Source organism: Acomys minous, assembly GCF_964271855.1.
Source record: "Acomys minous genome assembly, chromosome: 18".
Taxonomy (NCBI): domain Eukaryota; kingdom Metazoa; phylum Chordata; class Mammalia; order Rodentia; family Muridae; genus Acomys; species Acomys minous.
The window spans coordinates 62,849,227-62,870,652 of NC_140501.1; the positions used below are offsets into that span (position 1 = coordinate 62,849,227).

The window sequence follows — 21,426 nt, forward strand, 5'->3', positions numbered from 1 at the left end:
AACGCACATCGATCCACCAGCCTCTGCCTCCTAAGTGCTGGGATTAAAGGCGTGTGCCACCAAGCCCAGCCTAAAAGTTTAATCTTAAATTAACAATACATACCCTTTTCTCAACTGCCACAAAGCTTGTAAATTGTGTAATAAGAGAATTTTCTTTACTGAGTTCAATAATCAGCGATTTCATGACTTTTTTCTTCATCTAGGATAAAATGAAACTGTTTTAGTTTGTTTATGTGTACTGAGATTAAAAGGCAATGAAATAATCTGAAGTGTTTATGACAAATACATCACTTAATGAATTCATTCACTTCCTTTTTTCTTCTTCCTTTCTTTATTGAAAAACAAAAGAAAATGAAAAACAAAACCAACCAAACAAAAAACCATTTATTTTTGGAGACTATTTACCCCCAGAACTTGCTATGTCGACTAAGCTCACTTGAACTCACAGAGATCCACCTGCCTCTGCTTCCTGGGTGCTAGGATGAAAAGCTGGAGCCACCACTCCTGCCTCATCCATTTCTTTTGAGACAACTGCCTCGTGTGTCTTAGGGTAGCCCAGAGCCCTATGTTGCTGCGGGTGGCCTTGGACTCCTTTCTGCCTCTGCTTTCCAAGTTCTGGGATGAAAGGTGTGCACCATGATACCTAGGAACAGCCTGGACATTGAATTCAGAGCCTTGCGCAATGCTACATAAGCAATGCTACCTAAGCTCCTGCTGAAGTAAATCATTTCATGGTTAGCATTTCAAATTAGACGCTTTGTGAGACTCCTTGTTCTCTCAAAGTCAGATGCACTAAGAGATAAACAGGCCTTGGGTGAAAGGGAACACAGAGAATGCTTATCCCACTGGTCACAAATAGGGAAGGCATTGGTGGCTCATGCCTTTAATCCCAGCGCTCCGGAGGCAGAGGCAGGGGCAGGTGGATCGCTGTGAGTTCAAGACCAGCCTGGTCAACAGAGTGAGTTCCAGGGCAGCCAAGGACACACACAAGGGAAACCCTCTCTCGAAAAAACAAAAAGAAAAAAATTAGGGAAGGCGCAGGGCCACGCGCTACCTGCTGCAACCACCAGTGGCCCCAGTCTTCTCTCCTCTGTCCATCAGTGGGGGAACAAGGTGAGCGTAGCTCCACCTAGTGTCCAGAGGTGCCTCACCACCATCTTTGACCCTGAGTTGCTGAGTCACAGCTCCGAAGATGAGAGATGATGGCACTCCATGACCATCCCCTGAGCACTCTTCTATCTAGACTATACTCACCGAGAGAAAAATCACAGAAGTCTCAGAAAGTCACTGTCCTTTCGTCTTTCATTAATGAATTCAGTGAACAGCCACTAAGCCCCTGTATGCCAGGACTAAAGTTGCAGATGTCGGTGGATGGCCGACATCACATTCTTCTTTATTCAGCCATCCCTACTTTATATTTCTTTCTTTTCTTTTCTAAAAAGATTTACTTTATTTATTATGTATATAGTATTCTGCCTACACGTACACCTGCACATCAGAAGATGGCACCAGATCTCATTACAGATGGCTGTGAGCCACCACGTGGTTGCTGGGAATTGAACTCAGGACCTCTGGAAGAGCAGACAGACAGTGCTCTTAACCTCCGAGCCATCTCTTCAATACCCCCTACTTTATATTTCTTTCTTTCTTTCTTTTTTTTGTTTTGTTTTGTTTTTTCGAGACAAGGTTTCTCTGTGTAGCCTTGGCTGTCCTGGACTCACTTTGTAGACCAGGCTGGCCTCGAACTCACAGCGATCCCTCTGCCTCTGCCTCCTGAGTGCTAGGATGAAAGGCGTGCGCCACCATGCCTGGTCTACTTTATATTTCTATATTTAAGAATGACATAGAACAATGCATGATGACTTTTCCTGGGAGAACAAACCTCATGGTTGGTTTCATTGTCATGGAGAATGCCATCTTCATAATCTCTGATCAGTGCTCGAGCTGCCAGCTTGTGAATCATCTGTGTTTAAGCAGCAAGGGGGAAAGCAATTAAAATGCATTACATGTGTGTGAGAGAAACATGAATGCACATGTGTATGTTTTTGCCCATGTGTGTGGCACAGACATGATAAAAGTATATGTGTGGTCAGACAGTCCCTCAATGTCTGTTCTATCTTTATTCCTGCACATCTTCCCAACCCAAGACCCCATTCCAGCCCCTGACACTGTTAACTATACCCTGCAATGCTTTCTACCCAGCAGCAGTTTGAAACAGATGCTGAGACTCACACCAAACATTGGGTGAAGCGGAGGGAGTTAAGTAGAAAAGTTGGGGGAAGGGTAAAAGGACCTAGAGGTGACAACAACCAACCACACAAGAAGACCAACAGAGTCAACTAACCAGGGCTCAGAGGGGCCTGTGGAGTCTGAAGCATCAACCAAGGACCATGCATGGACTGGACCCAGGTGCTCTACATAGATGTAGCCAATGGGCTCAGGCTTCATGTGGGTCCACTAGTAAGAGGAGTGGGGGCTGTCTCTGACATGGTCTCTGTTGACTGTTTTTCAACCACTTCCCCTTGACAGGACTGTCTTGCCAGGCCTCAAGGGAAGAGGATGAACTCAGTCCTGAAGCAACTTGATGATGTGGGGTGAGTGGGGGAGGTGGTCGGATGGGCTCCCTTTTTCTGAGGAACAGGGGACCGGGCGGGGGTGAGGGAGGATTGGACTGGGAGGAGAGGAGGGAGAAGGCTACACTCAGGATATAAAGTGAATAAAAATAAAAATAAAAAAATACCGGGTCTCCTTGCTGCTGTGTTAGCCAGGCTAGCTGGCCAGTAGGCTTCCAATGAGTGCCCCATCCTTGCTGCCTTCTACCTCCCTCCTTGCTGGACTGTGCTGGGATTACAGACATGCACACTATTCTGCCTGCCTTTCTTATGTGTGTTCTGAGGGTCCACGCTGAGGTTGTCAGATTTGCATGGTAAACACTTTTACCCACTGAGCCATGTCCCCAGCTCCCTATCCTACCTAGGCTGGTCAAAGACAATGTTTCTGCTGCCTCAGCCTTCCCTGTGCTGGGATTACAGGCGTCAGTCACTGCAGCAAACTCAGGTAGATTCTCTTCCTCCATGCCAACAATACTGATCTTAAACGTCAATGTCTGCTCTCAATAATTCTAACTTTTATAATGCCATCATTAGTAATGCCACTTAAGGCTGACAAGATGATGCTTTGGATAAAGTCATTGACCCCTCACCCGCCCTGTCCCCCCAAAAGCCTGACAACCTGAGTTTGAGCTCCAGAACCCACATGGTAGAAAGGTGAGAATCTTCCAATCTTCTCTGACCTCCACACACAAATATGCAAAATAAAAGCAATAAACATGTAATTTAAAAAACGCACTATGGGGGCTGGAGCGATGGCTCAGTGGTTAAGAGCACTGCCTGCCCTTCCAAAGGACATGGGTTCAATTCCCAGCACCCACATGGCAGCTCACAAGTATCTGTAACTCCAATATGTAACCCCCCCACACCAACGCACATAAATTAAAATGAAATAAGATATTTAAAAAAATACACTATGCTGGGTGGTGGTGGCGGCGGCACACACCTTTAATCTCAGCACTTGGGAGGCAGAGGCAGATGGATCCCTGTGAGTTTGAGGCCAGCCTGGTCTACAATGTGAGTCCAGGACAGCCAAGGCTACACAGAGAAACCCTGTCTCAAAAAGCCAAACCAACCAACCAACCAACCAAATAAACAAAATGCATCATTACAGCAGGTAGTGTTGGAACTTGGGAACTTGGGAGGCAGAGGCAGGTGGATCTCTATGAGTCTGAGTCCAGCTTGGCCTACAGAGTGAGTTCCAAGACAGCCAGAGCCACATAGAGAAACTCTGTCTCGAAAAGCAAACAAACAAACAAACAAACAAACAAATTAACCAAAACAAGAAGAAACACCATTACCCAGGTGTGGAATACAAACCTGTAACCACAGCATTTAAAAGACAGAGGTGAGAGGACCAGGAATTCACGCCAACTTCAGCTACAAATTAAGTTCTAGGTCAGCCTTGGATATGTGAGATTTTGTTAAAAAAAAAAAAAAAAAAAAAAAGGAACAAAACAAGATAAAACGAGGAGGGAGGCAGTAGGATCACACGGACACAAGATTCCTCATAGAAGAAATTATAATGAAGTGTTTTATCCATAACTGCATGCTGGATTTTCTTGGCTCTTGAGATTACATTGCTCAAAGAGTTGAAAATATTAAATGAAAAAAATATTTTTGAAACAGAGTTTCATGTAGCGTAGGTTGGCCTTGGACTCATGTAATCAAGAATATCCAAGTGAGTTCCAGGACATCCAGGGCTATGTAGAAAGACTGTCTCAATCCCCGTCAACACCCAGGCAGGGAAAAGGATACCCAAGGGCTAGACAGTATTCTTAAAAACAGAAACAAAACCAAAACCCGCAACTTATTAATTCATTGTGTGTTTACCCCACCTGTTTTTCCTTTTTTCTTTTTAGTTTTTTCAAGTCAGGGTTTCTCTGTGTGGCCCTGGCTGTCCTGGAATTGCTCTGTTTGAGACGAGGCTGGCTTTGAACTCATAGAGATCCACCTGCCTCTACCTCCCAAGTGCTGGGATTAAAGATGTGAGCCACCACCACCTGCCCCCGCCCCCCAACATAAATGAGATCATAGTTAGTTTGTGGCACACGGTGAAGTTCACTAGGCTGATAAGATAAGAACACAGGGCTGGTGAGATGACTCAATGGGTAAAGTGTCTCGCAGCCAAGTCTGAAGTCCTGAGTTCAATCCCTGAGACCCACACAGTAGAAGGAAAAAAATGATTGTCACAAGTTGTCCACTGATCTGCCTAATGCTGTGGCATGCACTTGCACATACACAATACATAAATAAATGCAGTAAAAATTTTACAGGCTGGGGAGATGGCTCAGAGGTTGAGAGCACTGTCTGTTCTTCCAAAGGTCCTGAGTTCAATTCCCAGCAACCACATGGTGGCTCACAGCCATCTATGAGATCTGGTGCCCTCTTTTGGCATGCGGCCAGAACACTGTACACATAATAAATAAATCTTTAAAAAATTATTTTAAAAAATTAAAGATTAAAAACATAGATCCACAGGAACCATCACAGAAAGAGCCAGAGAGTGGTTGTGGGGAGGGCTGCTGTGAGTCAGTGCTCTGTGGGCATGGCAGGGTCATGGCACAGGGCAGCTCTGACTGCGTGGAAGGGACATGGGCTCAGGAACGCCCACCCAGGGCTGAGAAGGTACTGGCAACTGTTGGCTGCAGAAGAAGGAAGAGTCAGGTTTCTTCAGGGTGTTGCCGTGGCGGGCTGCCCACGTTCCAGTAGATGGTCCTGTGCTGACGACACATGGGCGGCACTAAGTGGACTCACTGGGCTTAAAGAAGGGCACATGGAGTTGGGAAACGTGGGTGTGGGTGTGGGTGTGGGTGTGGGTGTGAGGGTGGGTGTGGGTGTGAGGGTGGGTGTGAGTGTGAGGGTGGGTATGGGTGTAGGTGTAGGTGTGAGTGTGGGTGTGGGGGTGGGTGTGGGTGTGAGGGTGGGTGTGAGTGTGAGGGTGGGTATGGGTGTAGGTGTGGGTGTGGGTGTGGGTGTGAGGGTGGGTGTGAGTGTGAGGGTGGGTATGGGTGTAGGTGTGGGTGTGGGTGTGGGTGTGAGGGTGGGTGTGAGTGTGAGGGTGGGTGTGGGTGTAGGTGTGGGTGTGAGTGTGGGTGTGAGGGTGGGTGTGAGTGTGAGGGTGGGTGTGGATGTAGGTGTGGGTGTGTGGGTGTGAGGGTGGGTGTGAGTGTGAGGGTGGGTGTGAGTGTGAGTGTGGGTGTGGGTGTAGGTGTGGGTGTGTGGGGGTGTGGGGGTGAATGTGGATGTGGGTGTGGGGGTGTGGGGGTGGGGATGTGGATGTGGGTGTGGGTGTGAAAGTGGGTGTGAGTGTGAGGGTGGGTGTGGATGTAGGTGTGGGTGTGTGTGGGTGAATGTGAATGTGGGGGTGTGAGGGTGGGTGTGGGTGTGAGGGTGGGTGTGGGTGTGGGTGTGGGGTATGGATGTGGGTGTGGGTATGAGGGTGGATGTGGGGGTGTGGGTATGGGTGTGGGTGTGAGGGTGTGGGGTGTGAGGGTGTGGAAACAGTGGGAGGGAGTGTGAGTTAGAGCTGATCGAAACACACATTCATACATGTAATCCTCAAGCAACAACGTTTTTCAAAAGATCCAAAGAATCTGGGCGTAACGGCACACACCCCTGTAATCCCAGCACTTAAGAGGCAGAGGCAGGAGGTCAAGGTCCTGCGCTACACAATGAGGCCAGCTGGTCCTCATGAGAGTAGGCTCTGCCTGCACATTACAGGGAAAGTAACTCTGTTGTCACTTAGAATGGAGCCCACAGTTTGCCGGGTGCTAGGTATACACTGGACCACTCCTTTAGGAAATGAAAGCAAAGCCAATGAAGAGCTCTAAATCCCTAGGTCTTATAGCTGTGTAGGATTTGGCCCTTCTCCCTAGCACCTGCGTGGCACCCTCTCGAGGCTTCCAGGTCAGCTTGCTAAAGTGGCAGGACACACTAGTAGCTGTTCTATATACCAACAACAAACAAGCTGAGAAGGAGCTCATAAAAACAGCCCCGTGTCCCATGTATAATTGCCTCAAAAAAGAAAAATATAAACCGGGCGGTAGTGGCACACACCTTTAATCCCAGCACTCGGGAGGCAGAGGCAGATGCATCACTGTGAGTTTGAAGCCAGCCTGGTCTACAAAGCGAGTCCAGGACAGCCAAGGCTACACAGAGAGACCCTGTCTAAAAAAAAAAAAAAAAAAAAAAGAAAGAAAGAAAGAAAGAAAAGAAAAGAAAAAGATGGGATTTAACCTAACCAAGGAAGTGAAAGACCAAAGACCTCTACAGTAAAAACTTTAAATTTCTGGAGAGAGAAACTGAGGAGAACCTATACTGCCATTTTCCTACACCAATATAATTTCTGGATGTACTTTAAATACTCAGCCTTAGATCTACTTCTTTCTGCAGCAGACAGAGACCAATAATTGGCCAAAAACGCAAAGACTAAGTGACTGCGGGGTGCCCAATTGACACATATATGTCTTATTTGCTTTTCCATTGCTGTTACAAAACACTGACCCAAGGAAACTTGGGAAGGAAAGGGTTTGCTCGGCTGAGGGTTACAGCCGGTGACCAAGGGAAACAGGAACTGAAGCAGACAGGGAGGAATGGCGCTCACTGGCTGGTTTCCCTCGGCTTGCTCAGCTGCCTTTCTTCTACACGTCAGTCAGTACCAGGTCCCACAGTGAAAACAGCACTCCCACATCAACAAGCAAGCAGGAAAAGGACCCACATACATCCCCACAGGCAAATCTGGTGGAGGCAGCCCCTCAGTTGAGATTCCTTTCCCCAGGTGACTCTAGTTTGTGTGAAGGTGACCAAGACCGACCAGCACAATCTACAATGGAAGCTCTACGCCTAAGGCTCATCACGGGAGAGGGGGTAGAAAGACTGTAGCAGCTGGAGGACCAGGAGGCCTGCTGCCAGTGTCATTTAGAAATAACAGGGAAGCTTCACCCACGAGACGGCAACAAGATGGCTGTCCAAACAAGACCTGCAGCAACAACAGCACCTCTCAATGACAACCTGTAGGTAATCAATGGCTGCTGAGAAAGAGACAGTCTTGTCAGGCGATGAACCCCTAGTTGGGTTCCATGTGGTCAGCCCTACGCTGAAAGAGAGAGAGAGAGAGAGAGAGAGAGAGAGAGAGAGAGAGAGAGAGACAGAGAGAGAGACAGAGAGAGAGAGACAGAGAGAGACAGAGAGAGAGAGACAGAGAGAGAGAGACAGAGAGAGAGAGACAGAGAGAGAGAGACAGAGAGAGAGAGAGAAATAGAAGAGGTCATGAACTTGAACTCGAGAGAGTGAGGAGTTGACATGGGAAGGAAGGGAAGAAATTACATAAATACAGTAATCATGTATGAAGTTCACAAAAGAATAAAAAATTAGTTAAAAGTACTGTTAGGGAAAAAAAAGGAAGAAGCCAGTCAGTGGCGGTACATGCCTTTAATCCCAGCATTTGGGAGGCAGAGGCAGGTGAATCTCTATAAATTCAAGGACAGCCTGGTCTGCAGAGGGAGTTCCAGAACAGCCAGGGCTATACAGAGAAACCCTGTACTGAAACAACAACAACAACAAACCCCAAAAACCAAAAACAAAGCAACAACAACAGGAAAGAAAAGCTGTTAACTTGGGCCTTCACTGTAACAATTAATAACAATTAACTGTTTTCCTGAGTACTGAGAAAGGACTGAGGGAGCCTCCATCTCCTCTCCAGTTTCAGTAAGTGGCAGGAGTGGGCGACGTGAGGAACAACACTTGTGACAGGCATCTGAACTGGGGGTTTTATGGGTCTGAGCCCTTACCCGCGGGGTTTGTGACAACACTTGTGTCAGAACATGGCAGTGTGTGAATGCAGTCTCAGCACTCAGGAGGCTGAGGCAGGAGGAACACTTCAAGTTCAAGGCCATCTCGAGCTATACAGTATCTCAAACCAAACCAAAGCAAACCAAACAATTACAGTTTGTTTTGAGAAAAGGTCTACGTAGCCCAGGCTGGCCTCAAACTTGCTTCATGTCCAAGGATGACCTCAGATTTCCAATCCTAATGCCTCGACACACGCTCCCCTACCCCTACCCCCAAGGGTTGGGGTTGTAAGTATACACACACAATTACAAGTCAGCATTTTTATTTGCAGTCATTCATACCAGGGGATACCTGAAGAGATACACCCAGGGGATACATACCAGGGGATACCTGAAGAGATACACCCAGACCCAAGAGTCCCAGATGAACACCCACAATTGCACAGCTAACCTCCTGACCACCTGACATAGCAGAGCAACAAAGAAGGGACATGGTGTTTACCTGTGAGAACTGAAAACTCTAACTTTCTGCCCATAGCTTAAGTGTGTGTGTGTCCCTGGGAACGGAAGAGCCTTCCACCTGCCTGACCAGCGCTCTCCCACTGAGTTCCACCCACAGCCCAGAAGTTTAAGATTTAACCTTACAGTGCCAGTTGTCTTCTGAAGCTCAGTAGTAGACACCATTGTACAAAATTCTTTCTCTTGGATGAGTGCACGCAGAGTGGCCTGAAACAGGAGACACACGAGTGCTTTGTTAGTGCTCCCGGTGTGTCAGTTAGTGTGACAGCAGCCCTTCCGGTAACACCCTCCCATCTCAAGCTAGAGAAGTCGAGAGATTCCCCAGCCAGGTACCCAGAGTGGAACCACAAGACCGACGAGAGGGAAGGGGGTGGTGGTGGGGGAGTGGAGAAGAGCAACAGCCAACTCCTTGTCTTCCCGGCGGCGTCTTCTTACCTGCGTACAATGAGGAATGAATCCGTAGACGAGGAGCCGATCGTTGTGAAACAGAGAGGGCACCCACGCTGGAGCCTGCAGGGGCTCGGGGGCGTCTCTGCTAAGCTGCTGCCACTTGACAGAGACAGAGTGGCAACTTGGTGAACGCATCCTGGTCATTTGCGCTTCTATCTGTAACAAAAGGGAAAACACTTCTTAAATGCTAACATCTTGCTGGGCGGTGCTGGCCCATGCCTTTAATCCCAGGCAGAGGCAGGCTGGATCTTTGTGAGTTCGAGGCCAGCCTGGTCTATAAAGCGAGGCTGCACAGAGAAACCCTATCTTCAAAAACCAAAAACCAAAAATGGGGGGAAAAAAATGCCAACATGGCCAGGGATATTACAGCTTTTTTTTTTTTTCTTTTTCCTTCCTGCCATGGGGTACTTTTTTTTTTTTTTTCCTTTTCTGCCTCCCAAGTGCTGGGATTAAAGGTGTGCACCACCACTGCCTAGCTCATGGGGTACTTTTCCAAGGGGGGAGGATGTTTTTTTTTTAAAGACAAGGTTTCTCTGTGTTGCCCTGGCTAGCCTCACACTCACAGTGATCCACCCGCTTCTGCCTCCCGAGTGCTAGGATTACAGGTGCCATCAGCTTAAATACATATATTTTAAGTTGTTCTATCTGAGCCTGTGGAGAGGCTGAACCAATGCCAGCACTTGCCACACAAGCTCCGCAACTCTGGACCGTTGCCAGTGGGAATGTGGAATGCGTAGCTGTGTGAGGTGGAAAAACGATGGCAAATCCTAAGAAAAGGAAACAGTTACTATACGAATCAGCAACTCCACTTCTGAGTATGAAGCCAGAATGGAGCAAATGGAAGGGCTCAGACAGAGGCTGTGTGGCAGCGTTCACTTACCCAGGCGCCCTTCACAGCAGCATGTGGTCGAAATAAGCCGAGTTCACTGACGGGTGTGTGTGCATATGTATCATCTATCTGTCTGTCTGTTTGTCTGTCTGCTTATCTTCTATCATCTAACTATCTATCTCCCTATCTATATATCTATGATGGAATAACCACATATGCCTATCTATCTGTCTGTCTATCAATCTATCTCTATCTATGATGGAATAATCATATATGCATATCTATCTATGTATGTGTGGTGGAATAATCATATATGCATATCTGACACACTATTACTCATCCCTAATATGGCTACTGTGGCACACACCTGTAATCTCAACACTTGGGTAATCGAGGCAGTCGGGTCAGGAGTTCAAGTCTGGCCTCAACTCAGTCTGGGTTTCATGTGACATCCTTTTCTTTTTCTTTTCTTTTCTTTTTTTTTTTTTTTTAAGATTTTATTTTGTATACAATGTTTTGTCTGCATGTACACCTGCAAGCCAGAAGAGGGCACAAGATGTCATTATAGATGGTTGTGAACCACCATGCGGTTGCTGGGAATTGAACTCAGGACCTTTGGAACACCAGGTAGTGCCCTTAACCTCTGAGCCATCTCTCCAGCCCGTGACATCCTTTTCAAAACCCAGTTAAAAATTAATAAAACATTTGGGCTTAAAATAAAAAGAAATGCTGTCAAAAATACAACACAGATGAGTTGTGGACACCATGCTAAATTAAATAAGCCAGACACACAAAAAAACCAGAAAAACAAATGTTTTATGCTTCTGCTTCCAGAAGTATCTGGAAAAGCCAAACTCATAAAGACCGGAAGTAGAATCAATATTGTCAGGCATTGGAAGCAAGAGGAAATAAAGAGTTATCACTATTATTTTATTTTATTTATATTATATTGTATTATTATAGACTTTCTGTTGGGGATGGTGATGAAGTTCTGGAAATGGCTGGTAATGATGGTTACATACCATTATGAATGAGTTTACACCAGTGAAATGGACTTGTAAATCTTGTGTGTATTTTATCACAGTGAAGAACCACCCACTGGGTGCGCTCACTCTGTAACCCCGGTGCTGAGGGGCAGAGGGAGAAGGATTAAAGGCACGCAGCACCATGCCTGGCTTGGCCCTTCTTATTGTTTAAGAAAATGCTTATAAAAGCTTTAGCCTCCTTGTAGGTTGTGTCTATTCACAAAAGATAGAAGTTGTTATCACACTTATAGGGAGATAGATTTTCACATGTAAACACAGAAGTACATATAAGATGTTAATACCTCCCCTGGCCCCACATACCTGCTTTTTCCAACTCTGTTTGGACTTTGAGTTAAAATATTCAAATACTCCAGCACCGCACTGAGACAGGGTCCTCAAGATGTGACGATTTGCTGTAGAACTGACCACATTTCATATGTTTTAATTTAAATTTAATTTAATTTCATTCTCCCACACAGGGCTTCTCTCTGTAGCCCTGGTTGTCCTGGAACTCACTCTGTAGACCAGGCTGGCCTTGAACTCACAGAGATCCTCCTGCCTCTGCCTCCAGATTGCTGGGGTTAAAAGCATTCACCAACCACTGTCTGGCCTGTCACTCTTTAATTGTTAGACTCTTTTTTTTTTCTTCCAAGACAGGGTTTCTCTGTGTAGCCTTGGATGCCCTGGACTCGCTTTGTAGACCAGGCTGGCCTCGAACTCACAGACATCTGCCTGCCTCTGCCTCCCTAGTGCTGGGATTACAGGAGTGAGCTGAGTCGCCTTGCCTGGCCACTTTAATTTTTTTCCCTTTCTTTCTTTCTTTCTTTCTTTCTTTCTTTCTTTCTTTCTTTCTTTCTTCTCCTCTCTCTGTCTCTCTCTCTGTCTCTCTCTCTTTGTCTCTCTCTCTGTCTCTCTCTGTCTCTGTCTCTGTCTCTGTCTCTCTCTCTGTCTCTCTCTGTCTCTCTCTCTCTCTCTCTCTCTCTCCCCTCTCTCTCTTTGGTTTTTTTGTTTTATTTTTTGTTGAGACAGGGTTTCTCTGGTAGTCTGTCCTGGACTCACTTTGTAGATCAGACTGGCCTCAAACTCACAGCGATCTGCCTGCCTCTGCCTCCCAAGTGCTAGGATTACAGGTGTGCAAACCACCGCCCAGCTCTTTCTCTTTCTTTTTAAAGATTTATTTTTTATTATGTATACAGTGTTTTGCTGGCATGTATGCCAGCTTGCCAGAACAGGGTATCAGATCAAATTATAGATGGTTGTGAGCCACCATGTGGTTGCTGGGATTTGAACTCAGGACATTCAGTAACCTCTGAGCCATCTCTCCAACCCCCACACTTAAATTTTTAAGACACTTTTTTCCCCTTTTTTCTTTTTTCAAGAGTCTCACTCTGTGGCCCATGCTATCCTTGAACGTGAGGCCATTTTTCCACCTCTTCCAGGTGTGTAACATCATGCCAGGCCTCTGTCTCGAAAAACCAAAAAAACCAACTAAACAAACAAACAAAACACAAAACAAAACAAAAACCATCATGCCAGGCTCAGTCGTGTTAGTTTTTAGATAGGACTTACTCAGTGGCCTGCACTGTCCTTCAGCTTTCAGTCCTCCTACTTCAGCCTGTCAGGAGCTGAAATTACAAGGCCACTACACCCAGAAAATTTCAAGATGTTCTAGACATAGCTGTGAGATAGACATAGGCAGAGGCAGAGGCAGAGGCAGAGGCATAGATTTAACAATGTCAAGAAAGACGAATGCAGAATTTGCTTTTCTGTGGCTGAGTTAAATAGGTAAAATAGGGGGTGGGGGCGCTAGGGTGTATGTAGCTCATGGTAGAAGCACACTCAGGGCAAGCGAGGCTCTTGGGTTAATACAGCACCAGTGAAACAAAGAGGGTGTGAAGTCTGTGTGTAGACAAGGACTAGGGAACCCGGAATGCTAAACACGCAGGGTTGCCTCTTCAAAGGAAGACACATAGAGCCTATTTCCCTCCCAGGAGACTGGGAATGGCAGTGGTAAATAGCCTGGTGACCTCTGTGCTTTCTGAGTGACAGAGGCTACACCAGATCCTCCCCCCAGCCCCTAAGATAACATGGAGGACGCCGAAAGTACTTTGAAAATAGTTTCCATGTGACTGTGCCTTAAGCTTTATTGTTCTCACAGGATTATGTTATACCAAGAAACTTTGAGTTTTTTTTTTTCTCCCAAATTGTATTGTACTTAAATATGCTTAAAATAAACTTCTTCAGACTCTAGAAGTTTGAACCAACACTGGCTACTGAGCTGTGTTGAACTGGATTTCCTTGTTGCCTCACACAGATGACACTCTGCTGGCCATGGGGTTTGCAGAGACCTCCACAGCAAAAATATTAAACAATAAATAGATAAAATCTAATACTTCCACACTTAAAAAAAAACCAGACAAACAGACAACCAACAATGACCCCAAAGGTACAGGGCACGGTGGCACACTGTGAGATGGAGGCAGGAAAGTCAGGGGTCCAAGGGTATCCTTGGCTACATTTGAGGCCAAAATAAAATAAAACAAACTGTAAACAAACAAAACACTTAAAAGATATCGGATGATACTTGACAAAGACAGCAGCCTAAAGAGCTCATTTTGTAGAACGTTGGCCTAGCATGTACAAAACACTGGTTCAGTCCCCAGCAACAAACCAGGTATGTCAGTACACACCTGTAATTCCACACTTGGGAGGCCAAGGCAGGAGGATCATTGTTCAAAGTCATCCTCCGCTACTTTGAGAGTTCATGGCCACCTTAGGCTACATGAGACCCTGTCATAAAACAAAACCTATCAGTCTAGCCAGGCATGCTGGCACATGCCTGTAACCTCAGTATTTGAGGGGTGACAGGATCTCATATTCCAGGCTAGCCTGGTCTGCATTGTAATCTCCTGGCTGGCCTGGGCTACTGAGTGAGACCTTGTCATAGAACAAACCGAAACAACTGATACCAAGGGGGGAAAGACTAAGCAGGGGCGTGAAGAATTGTAGGAGCAGCAAGACCTGCTTCCAGTCATCAGCAGCCATAGCGCGCGCGCCTCCAGAGGCTGTGAAGGGGTGGGAATGGAATGGCTGGGAAGGTATGTAGGTGTCTGGACCCCAGAAAACCAGGGCTTCTAGTCAGGGCTCGCTTGTGAGGACAGCCCAGCAGCCTACACACCACCTCACTAACCTGCCTCAGAACAGGGGCACCTGGTGTCCTGGGGTGGAAGCTGTGCAGGAAGGACCTAGGTGTTTCGGGGGTAGCAGGGGCGGTGTGGGGTGGTGGTGGTGGTAACCGGATCATGGGGGGATGCTATAGAAGCAGAAGGAGCCCCTCTCTGCCCTTCCCTTACACAGATGCTAACTACAAGTAGGAGGAGTGACTCCAACAGCTTGAGGAAAGACTGACTATGCAGGAAACTGACAGCTCAGGGGAGGGACAAGACAGGTGTGAGGCAGGCACAGCCCAAGGGCAGGTATTGACAACCATGGTCGAGTCAGCTGTACAGGACAAGCTGGTCATCTGAACTCTGACCCAAGATAATAATCCCATGAAGTAGGTATTTTTTTTTCTTTTCTGATGCACAATGTTTATTTGTTTTTGTTTTTGTTTTTGTTTTTGTTTTTGTTTTTGAGACAGGGTTTCTCTGTGTAACAGCTCTGGCTGTCCTGGAACTCACTCTGTAGTCCAGGCTGGCCTCGAACTCACGGAGACCCACCCGCCTCTGCCTCCCAAGTGCTGGGATTAAAGGTGTGCGCCGCCGCCGCCGCCGCCGCCGCCGCCGCCGCCACCACCACCACCACCCAGCTCCAATGTTTATTTGTGAAGTGACAAAAGATAGAGGAAGTGGGACAGGAAAAGAAGACAGCCAGTTCTTGGCGTTTGAGTGAGTGGATTGCTGATGTAGGTATCTCATTTTTACTTTTATTTTACAAATGGAACAGCCTGCCCAAGATCCCTGTGGTTGTGAGACCTTGGCAGCATGATTCTAAGCCAAGAGCCTGGCTCCTCTGCGACATACAGATTTCATTTGCCCATGCCAACTTCCAAGCTTGCAAAACTCCCAGATAGGCCAAGTAAACACTTGTCCTCTTGTTGCTTGTGCCGCTGTGGTGACCAGATCTCTCAGACTTACCCAACAGCACAGGTGAACACTCTGGTGTGCTGGGTATTTCTCTTCACAAGCTGCAGGGTCAGACTCTCGCTCTGGAGGTGCCCATCAGATATGAGGAGAATGTTCCGCAATCTTTCAGAAGGGTACAGAAAACTTAAATAGCGGAGAACTTTCCAGAAGTCTGTGTTCCCCATGGTAGGTGCTGCGGACTGAAGGAGAGGAAGCATCACATTGTAAGGTACATTCATCATTAACTGGGGGTGAACATGGTGCCCACTGCACCCTGGATGTTATGACTTCCAAGTGAGGATTCAGTCAAAACACCCAGGGAATAATGGGCAGAGCTCTTTAATAATAGTACACATCTGGCCTGGCAACTGCCAAAGAGAAGCTGGTCCTGAACAGAAATCTCTTACAGCTTTGATAGACTTTGAGCTATAACATTCCACACATGCTGTCATTTGTGAATCTCTTCTACGTCTCAGCTCCCAGTTATACTTCAAGCAATTAAACATGTTTCACAGAGACAGAAACTGTGAGTGTCGCCATTTTGGACAAATGGGGGATTTACACAACAAAGATATTGTCCCATCTTTTTTTGGGTAGCTGTTAAGCAGGGTGAGCCTGCCTGGCTGGCCAAATGATGCTCTTTTTGATATGGGAAATAGGGGCTAACGGATGGCAGTCTTTGTGAGCAAAGCTTAACAGAAGCATAGCCTTAGTAACTCTAAGGTTATTTAAATTCCTGGTTATTTAAAGTTTTAAAAATATTGATTGGTGTGTGTGTGTGTGTGTGTGTGTGTGTGTGTGTGTGTTTGTGTTTGTGCTTCATGGGTGTCACGGTGCATGTCTGGCAGTCATAAGACAACTCATATAAGCCAGTTTTTTCCTTCCAACATGTGGGCCCCAGGCTGGAACTCAGCCCTGCCTTTATCTATTGAGCCATCTCACCAGTCCCTTTCTTAGTTTTTGAGACAGGCACAGCTCAGGCTGGCTTCAAGCTTACTACTTAGCTGACCTCCTTGTCCTTGAACTCCTGATCCTCTATCTGTTGAGTGCTGAGATTATCATCGTAACCATCACCATCATCACCATCATCCCCACCATCACCATCATCCTCACCATCGCCATCACCCTCACCACCATCACCATCACCCTCACCAACACCATCATCCTCACCATCACCATCATCCTCACCATCGCCATCACCCTCACCACCATCACCCTCACCAACACCATCATCCTCACCATCACCATCATCCTCACCATCACCATCATCCTCACCATCACCATCACCCTCACCAACACCATCATCCTCACCATTACCATCATCCCCATCATCACCATCATCCTCACCATCACCATCACCCTCACCAACACCATCATCCTCACCAACACCATCATCCTCACCATCACCATCATCCTCACCATCACCATCATCCTCACCATCACCATCATCCTCACCACCATCACCATCATCCTCACCATCACCATCATCCTCACCATCACCATCATCCTCAGCATCACCATCATCCTCACCATCACCATCACCATCACCCTCACCACCATCACCATCATCCTCACCATCACCATCATCCTCACCATCACCATCATCCTCACCATTACCATCACCCTCACCAACACCATCATCCTCACCATCACCATCATCCTCAGCATCACCATCATCCTCACCATCACCATCATCCTCACCATCGCCATCATCCTCACCATCGCCATCACCCTCACCACCATCACCATCATCCTCACCATCACCATCATCCTCACCATCGCCATCACCCTCACCACCATCACCATCACCCTCACCACCATCACCATCATCCTCACCATCGCCATCACCCTCACCACCATCACCATCATCCTCACCATCACCATCATCTTTACTCTCACCATCATTGTCATCATCACCATTATCCTCACCATCACCATTATCCTCACCATCACCACCATCACCATCATATTCACCATCATCTTCACTACCACAATCATCATCACCATCATCATCACCATCTTCCTTGCTATCACCATCACCATCATCATCACCATCATCCTCACCATCACCATCATCTTCACTATCACCATCACCACCACCATCATCATCATCTCGCTATCACCATCACCACCATCCTCACCATCACCATTATCCTAACCATCACTGTCATCCTCATCATCACCACCATCATCACCATCATCCTCGCTATCACCATCACCACCGTCATCACCATCATCCTCACCATCACCGTCACAGGCTGCTGCTGTGGGTTGGAAAACTGACATCCCCCACCCCACCCATAAGGACTTATTACCTGCCTGTAGGTGCTATTGGGAGTTGATGGGACCTAGTGTGCTAGGATTCAGATCGGGATGTGTGCCTTAAGGAAGGGATACTAGGCCCCTGTCTCCTTCCCGCCTTTCTTTGCTTCTGAGGCCTCAGGTGAATGACTTCTCTTCCTCTGTTGTACTATGTGTGCTACCAAAGGACCAAATCCGGAAGGCCAAGCAAGTACAGACAGAAACCTCTGCAAACCTGAACCAATGAAGTCTTCCTCCTTAGAAATGGGCTTATCTCATGCATCTGTGGAAAAGCTGAGTCACATCCACCACGGTGTGGAACATCCTAGGATTAAGTCCTGGCTCACAGCACTTAAGCTTTGCAGGCAAAGACTCTGGAGGGGAGGTCAGCTCTCTTACCATAATGAACTCTGTGGCCATTTCATTGCTTGTGATGTACTTAGGATATGAAAATAGCTCCTTGTAACCTGTGCAATAATAAAGTGTTATTAAACACTCACCAGATTGGCCGATAGAAAACACCAGTGCCACTCTACACCACGGCTTTTACATCACACGCGCGCGCGCGCGCGCGCGCGCACACACACACACACACACACACAGATATTTAGGTGTATGCTTCCTTTTCAGAGAACTGTGTATGTGCATTTTAACATACAAAAACCACATTTAAAGCATATAAGATGTACCAAATAAGATGTTCTGTGTCAAGCTCCATGTAGAGAGCTCTGCATCATCCATGCAAAGCAAGGCATAGGACACTTCAGCCGCATGGGCAGATCAGCCCTGGGCGGGGCAGAGTCTCCAGCAAAGTGCCTGCCATCCCTATGTGATCCACATTCCTAGCAGAACAACCCAGCTTCAATGTGAAAGCAGATGGCTGCCATAGAAGAGGAGACTTAGGAGGGCAGGACTGTCCCCTGACCTCCTTCTTTCATCCCCGAGATGCCCTGTCTGTCTGTCTTTATATCTATTGTCTGTCTGTCTATCTATCTATCTATCTATCTATCTATCTATCTATCTATCTATCATCTCTCTGAGACAAGGTCTTGCTCTGCAGCTTGGGCTAGCTTGGAATTTACAATAGAGCCCAGACTAGCCTTGAACTCTCGTCAGTCCTCCTGCCTCAGTCTCTGGAGTGCTGGGATTACAGCATCATGCCCTGCTCAAAGGCACCATTAACCATATGATTGGTTACCCTGAGATTATTCTTCCAATCCCTTTACTGTCAGCCAACACCCAAGTAGGATGGCACAGCCAAATAACGATTTCAAGCCATCTTAAGTAAATCCTATCCAGTGGTTCAGCTGTTAACCTGATCCACAGAGTTGAGCTACCACTTCCAGCTCTACCCTGCCATATTCCTGAGGTGTCCCTGCCCTCCCTCCTAGAAGGTGACATGGACCTTCTAGTAACAGTGCTAGCTTGGTGCTGCCTAAGCTCATTTCTTACACGTTACCTATGACCGGGCTGGCTGTAAATGTCGGTCCTGACTCTTTGGATGTTCCTATTAAATAAACTAAGGCTCTTGTGTTTTGTTCAGTTGATAATTACATTGTTCACACTTGTGTCTCGAGCACTGTATAGTAAAGCTTAGAATCCTTGGCACACATTAGCTCCACCCTTACAAGACTGTGATGTAGGCACTATTATCATGCGGCTGAGGGGAAAAAAAAAAGCCAGAGGCACCAAAAGTTCAAGCAGATTTGCTGGAAATGACTCCAGAGCTTATGCATTGGGGAGGGGGGGGGACCTTCACCAGGAGGCACTGACTGCTACTGCTTCATGCTAGGCTGTCTCCCACTGCACAGGTGAGGCCAGGCCCCAAGGGTCACCAGTTTGCACAGCACATGCCTGTGTTAAAGAGGAGACTCATGAGGGGCTGGGGACAGTGCACTAACCTGTGCCAAACTGCATAATGTTAACTTTTTGTTCCTTCTCCACCAGAGACAGAGCGTACAGGGCCACTTGCTTGGCTTGCATGAACGTCACACCCTCCATGGAATTGGAACAGTCAAGGCAAATGACCACTTCGTTCTTTTCACGGAGGTCGGGAAGGGTGGCAGCAAGATCAGGCTGAAAGACCAGCATGCAGGCCTGAGAGGAGAAAAAGACACTGTGTCAGAGGGTCCTGCATGGGAAAGCACCACAGTTCTAACAGTTTCTAGGGCCTGAGAGATGGCTCAGTGGGTAAAACGCCTTCTGTCCAAGCCTGATGACCTGACTTCCGCAAAGCCACAGGGAAGTAGGGAACCTCTCTCAAAAGTTTTTTTTTTCTGGTCTTTACATGCTCTATGTGGCACATGTTTACAGATACACAACACAGACATAGATACACACGCGCGCGCGCACACACACACACACACACACACACATACACACACTTAAACGAAAACCTTCTAGTAAACCAATGCTTCCAAAACAAAACTGCTAAGACTTCTCTTTTTATTCTTTTGAGACAGGGTCTTCAGTGTGTAACAAAGGCTAGCCTAAACTTTGCTACATAGTTGAGGGTGACCTTGAACTTGTGATCCTCTTGCCTATTCCTCCACAGTGATAACGTGCAGGGATATACCACCACTCCCAGCTACTATATTTCCAATAATAAAATGGCCTACTAGGTGTTAAGGGGGGGCAGCCTAGGCATTCAAATAAAGGGTAGAATGTTTAGAATTGATGAGGTAAACACATGAGACAAAAAACAGCCAAGGAATCAAGAGTCTACGTAGGGCTCTGGGACCCAGCTCATTGGTAGTGTTTGTGTACCACACACTAAGGCCTTGGTTTAATCTCAAGCACTGCACAAAGCTGGAGGTGGTGCTCTCTGTAATTCCTACCCATGAGATTATGCCTTCTAAGAGGCAGGAGGATCAGAAGTTTAATGGCTTTCAGGCCAGTCTGGCCTACACAAGACCCTAGTCCCTCAAATATAGACCATCTTAAAACACAACACCAACACCACAGGAGCTGACCTTGTACAAATAATGAACGAATAATAGATCTCTCTCACTTGCACACTATTCTAAAAGGAATACAGGTGGTGTAGTAAGTAACTACTAAAAATACACATACAGGTCTCTTATTAAGTAGTATGATATACTATCATGTATGTTTCAGTTTTATTTTTTATGTACATGAGTGTTTTATCTGCATGGTTTCTATGCACCACGTGTATACCAGGTGTTCCTGTAGGCAAAAATAGGATGTCAGATTCCCTTGAACTGGAGTTAGAGACAATTGTGAGCCACCACGTGGGCGCTGGTAATCAGACCTGTGTCCACTGGAAGAGCAGCCAGTGCTCTTACTGACTGAGAAACCTCTCCAGCTCCTTACATTTATTACATTTCCTTATTTATAAGTTACTTTATTATTTGTTTACTTCGTGTGCACGGATGTATAAGCACATGTGTGTAGAAATGGGAGACATTTGTGGGAGCCTGTACTCTTCTACCACGAGGGTCTCCTCAGGCCTTCAGACTCCGTGGCACGTGCTCTTCCTACTGAGCAACCTTGCCAGCCCCAAGGTTCAGTTTTTTGTTTGTTTGTTCACTTAGTGTGTGTGTGTATGTGTGTGTGTGTGTGTGTGTGTGTGTGAGAGAGAGAGAGAGAGAGAGAGAGAGAGAGAGAGAGAGAGAGAGAGAGAGACAGGGTTACTCTGTGTGTAACTGTGGCTGTCCTGGACTTACTTTGTAGACCAGGCTGGCCTGGAACTCACAGCAATCTGCCTGTTTCTGCTTCCGAGTGCTGGGATTATAGGCGTGTACCATTGTGCTCTAA

At 46.8% G+C, this 21,426-nt stretch overlaps 1 protein-coding gene across 6 annotated transcripts in view; it reads right to left on the minus strand.

The window, feature by feature from the left end:
• Window positions 1–21,426, minus strand: part of PARP4 (poly(ADP-ribose) polymerase family member 4) — a 117,562-nt gene that overhangs the window by 27,709 nt on the left and 68,427 nt on the right. For all 6 annotated transcript variants that reach the window (XM_084767237.1, XM_084767239.1, XM_084767236.1 and 3 more), the window contains 8 exons: window positions 19,551–19,746; window positions 18,049–18,116; window positions 15,361–15,548; window positions 11,546–11,645; window positions 9,356–9,526; window positions 9,047–9,127; window positions 1,883–1,963; window positions 104–199 (listed from right to left, as the gene is read on the minus strand). In XM_084767237.1, the coding sequence (XP_084623363.1) occupies window positions 104–199; window positions 1,883–1,963; window positions 9,047–9,127; window positions 9,356–9,526; window positions 11,546–11,645; window positions 15,361–15,548; window positions 18,049–18,116; window positions 19,551–19,746 (981 nt within the window). The remainder of the gene's footprint in view (window positions 1–103; window positions 200–1,882; window positions 1,964–9,046; window positions 9,128–9,355; window positions 9,527–11,545; window positions 11,646–15,360; window positions 15,549–18,048; window positions 18,117–19,550; window positions 19,747–21,426) is intronic.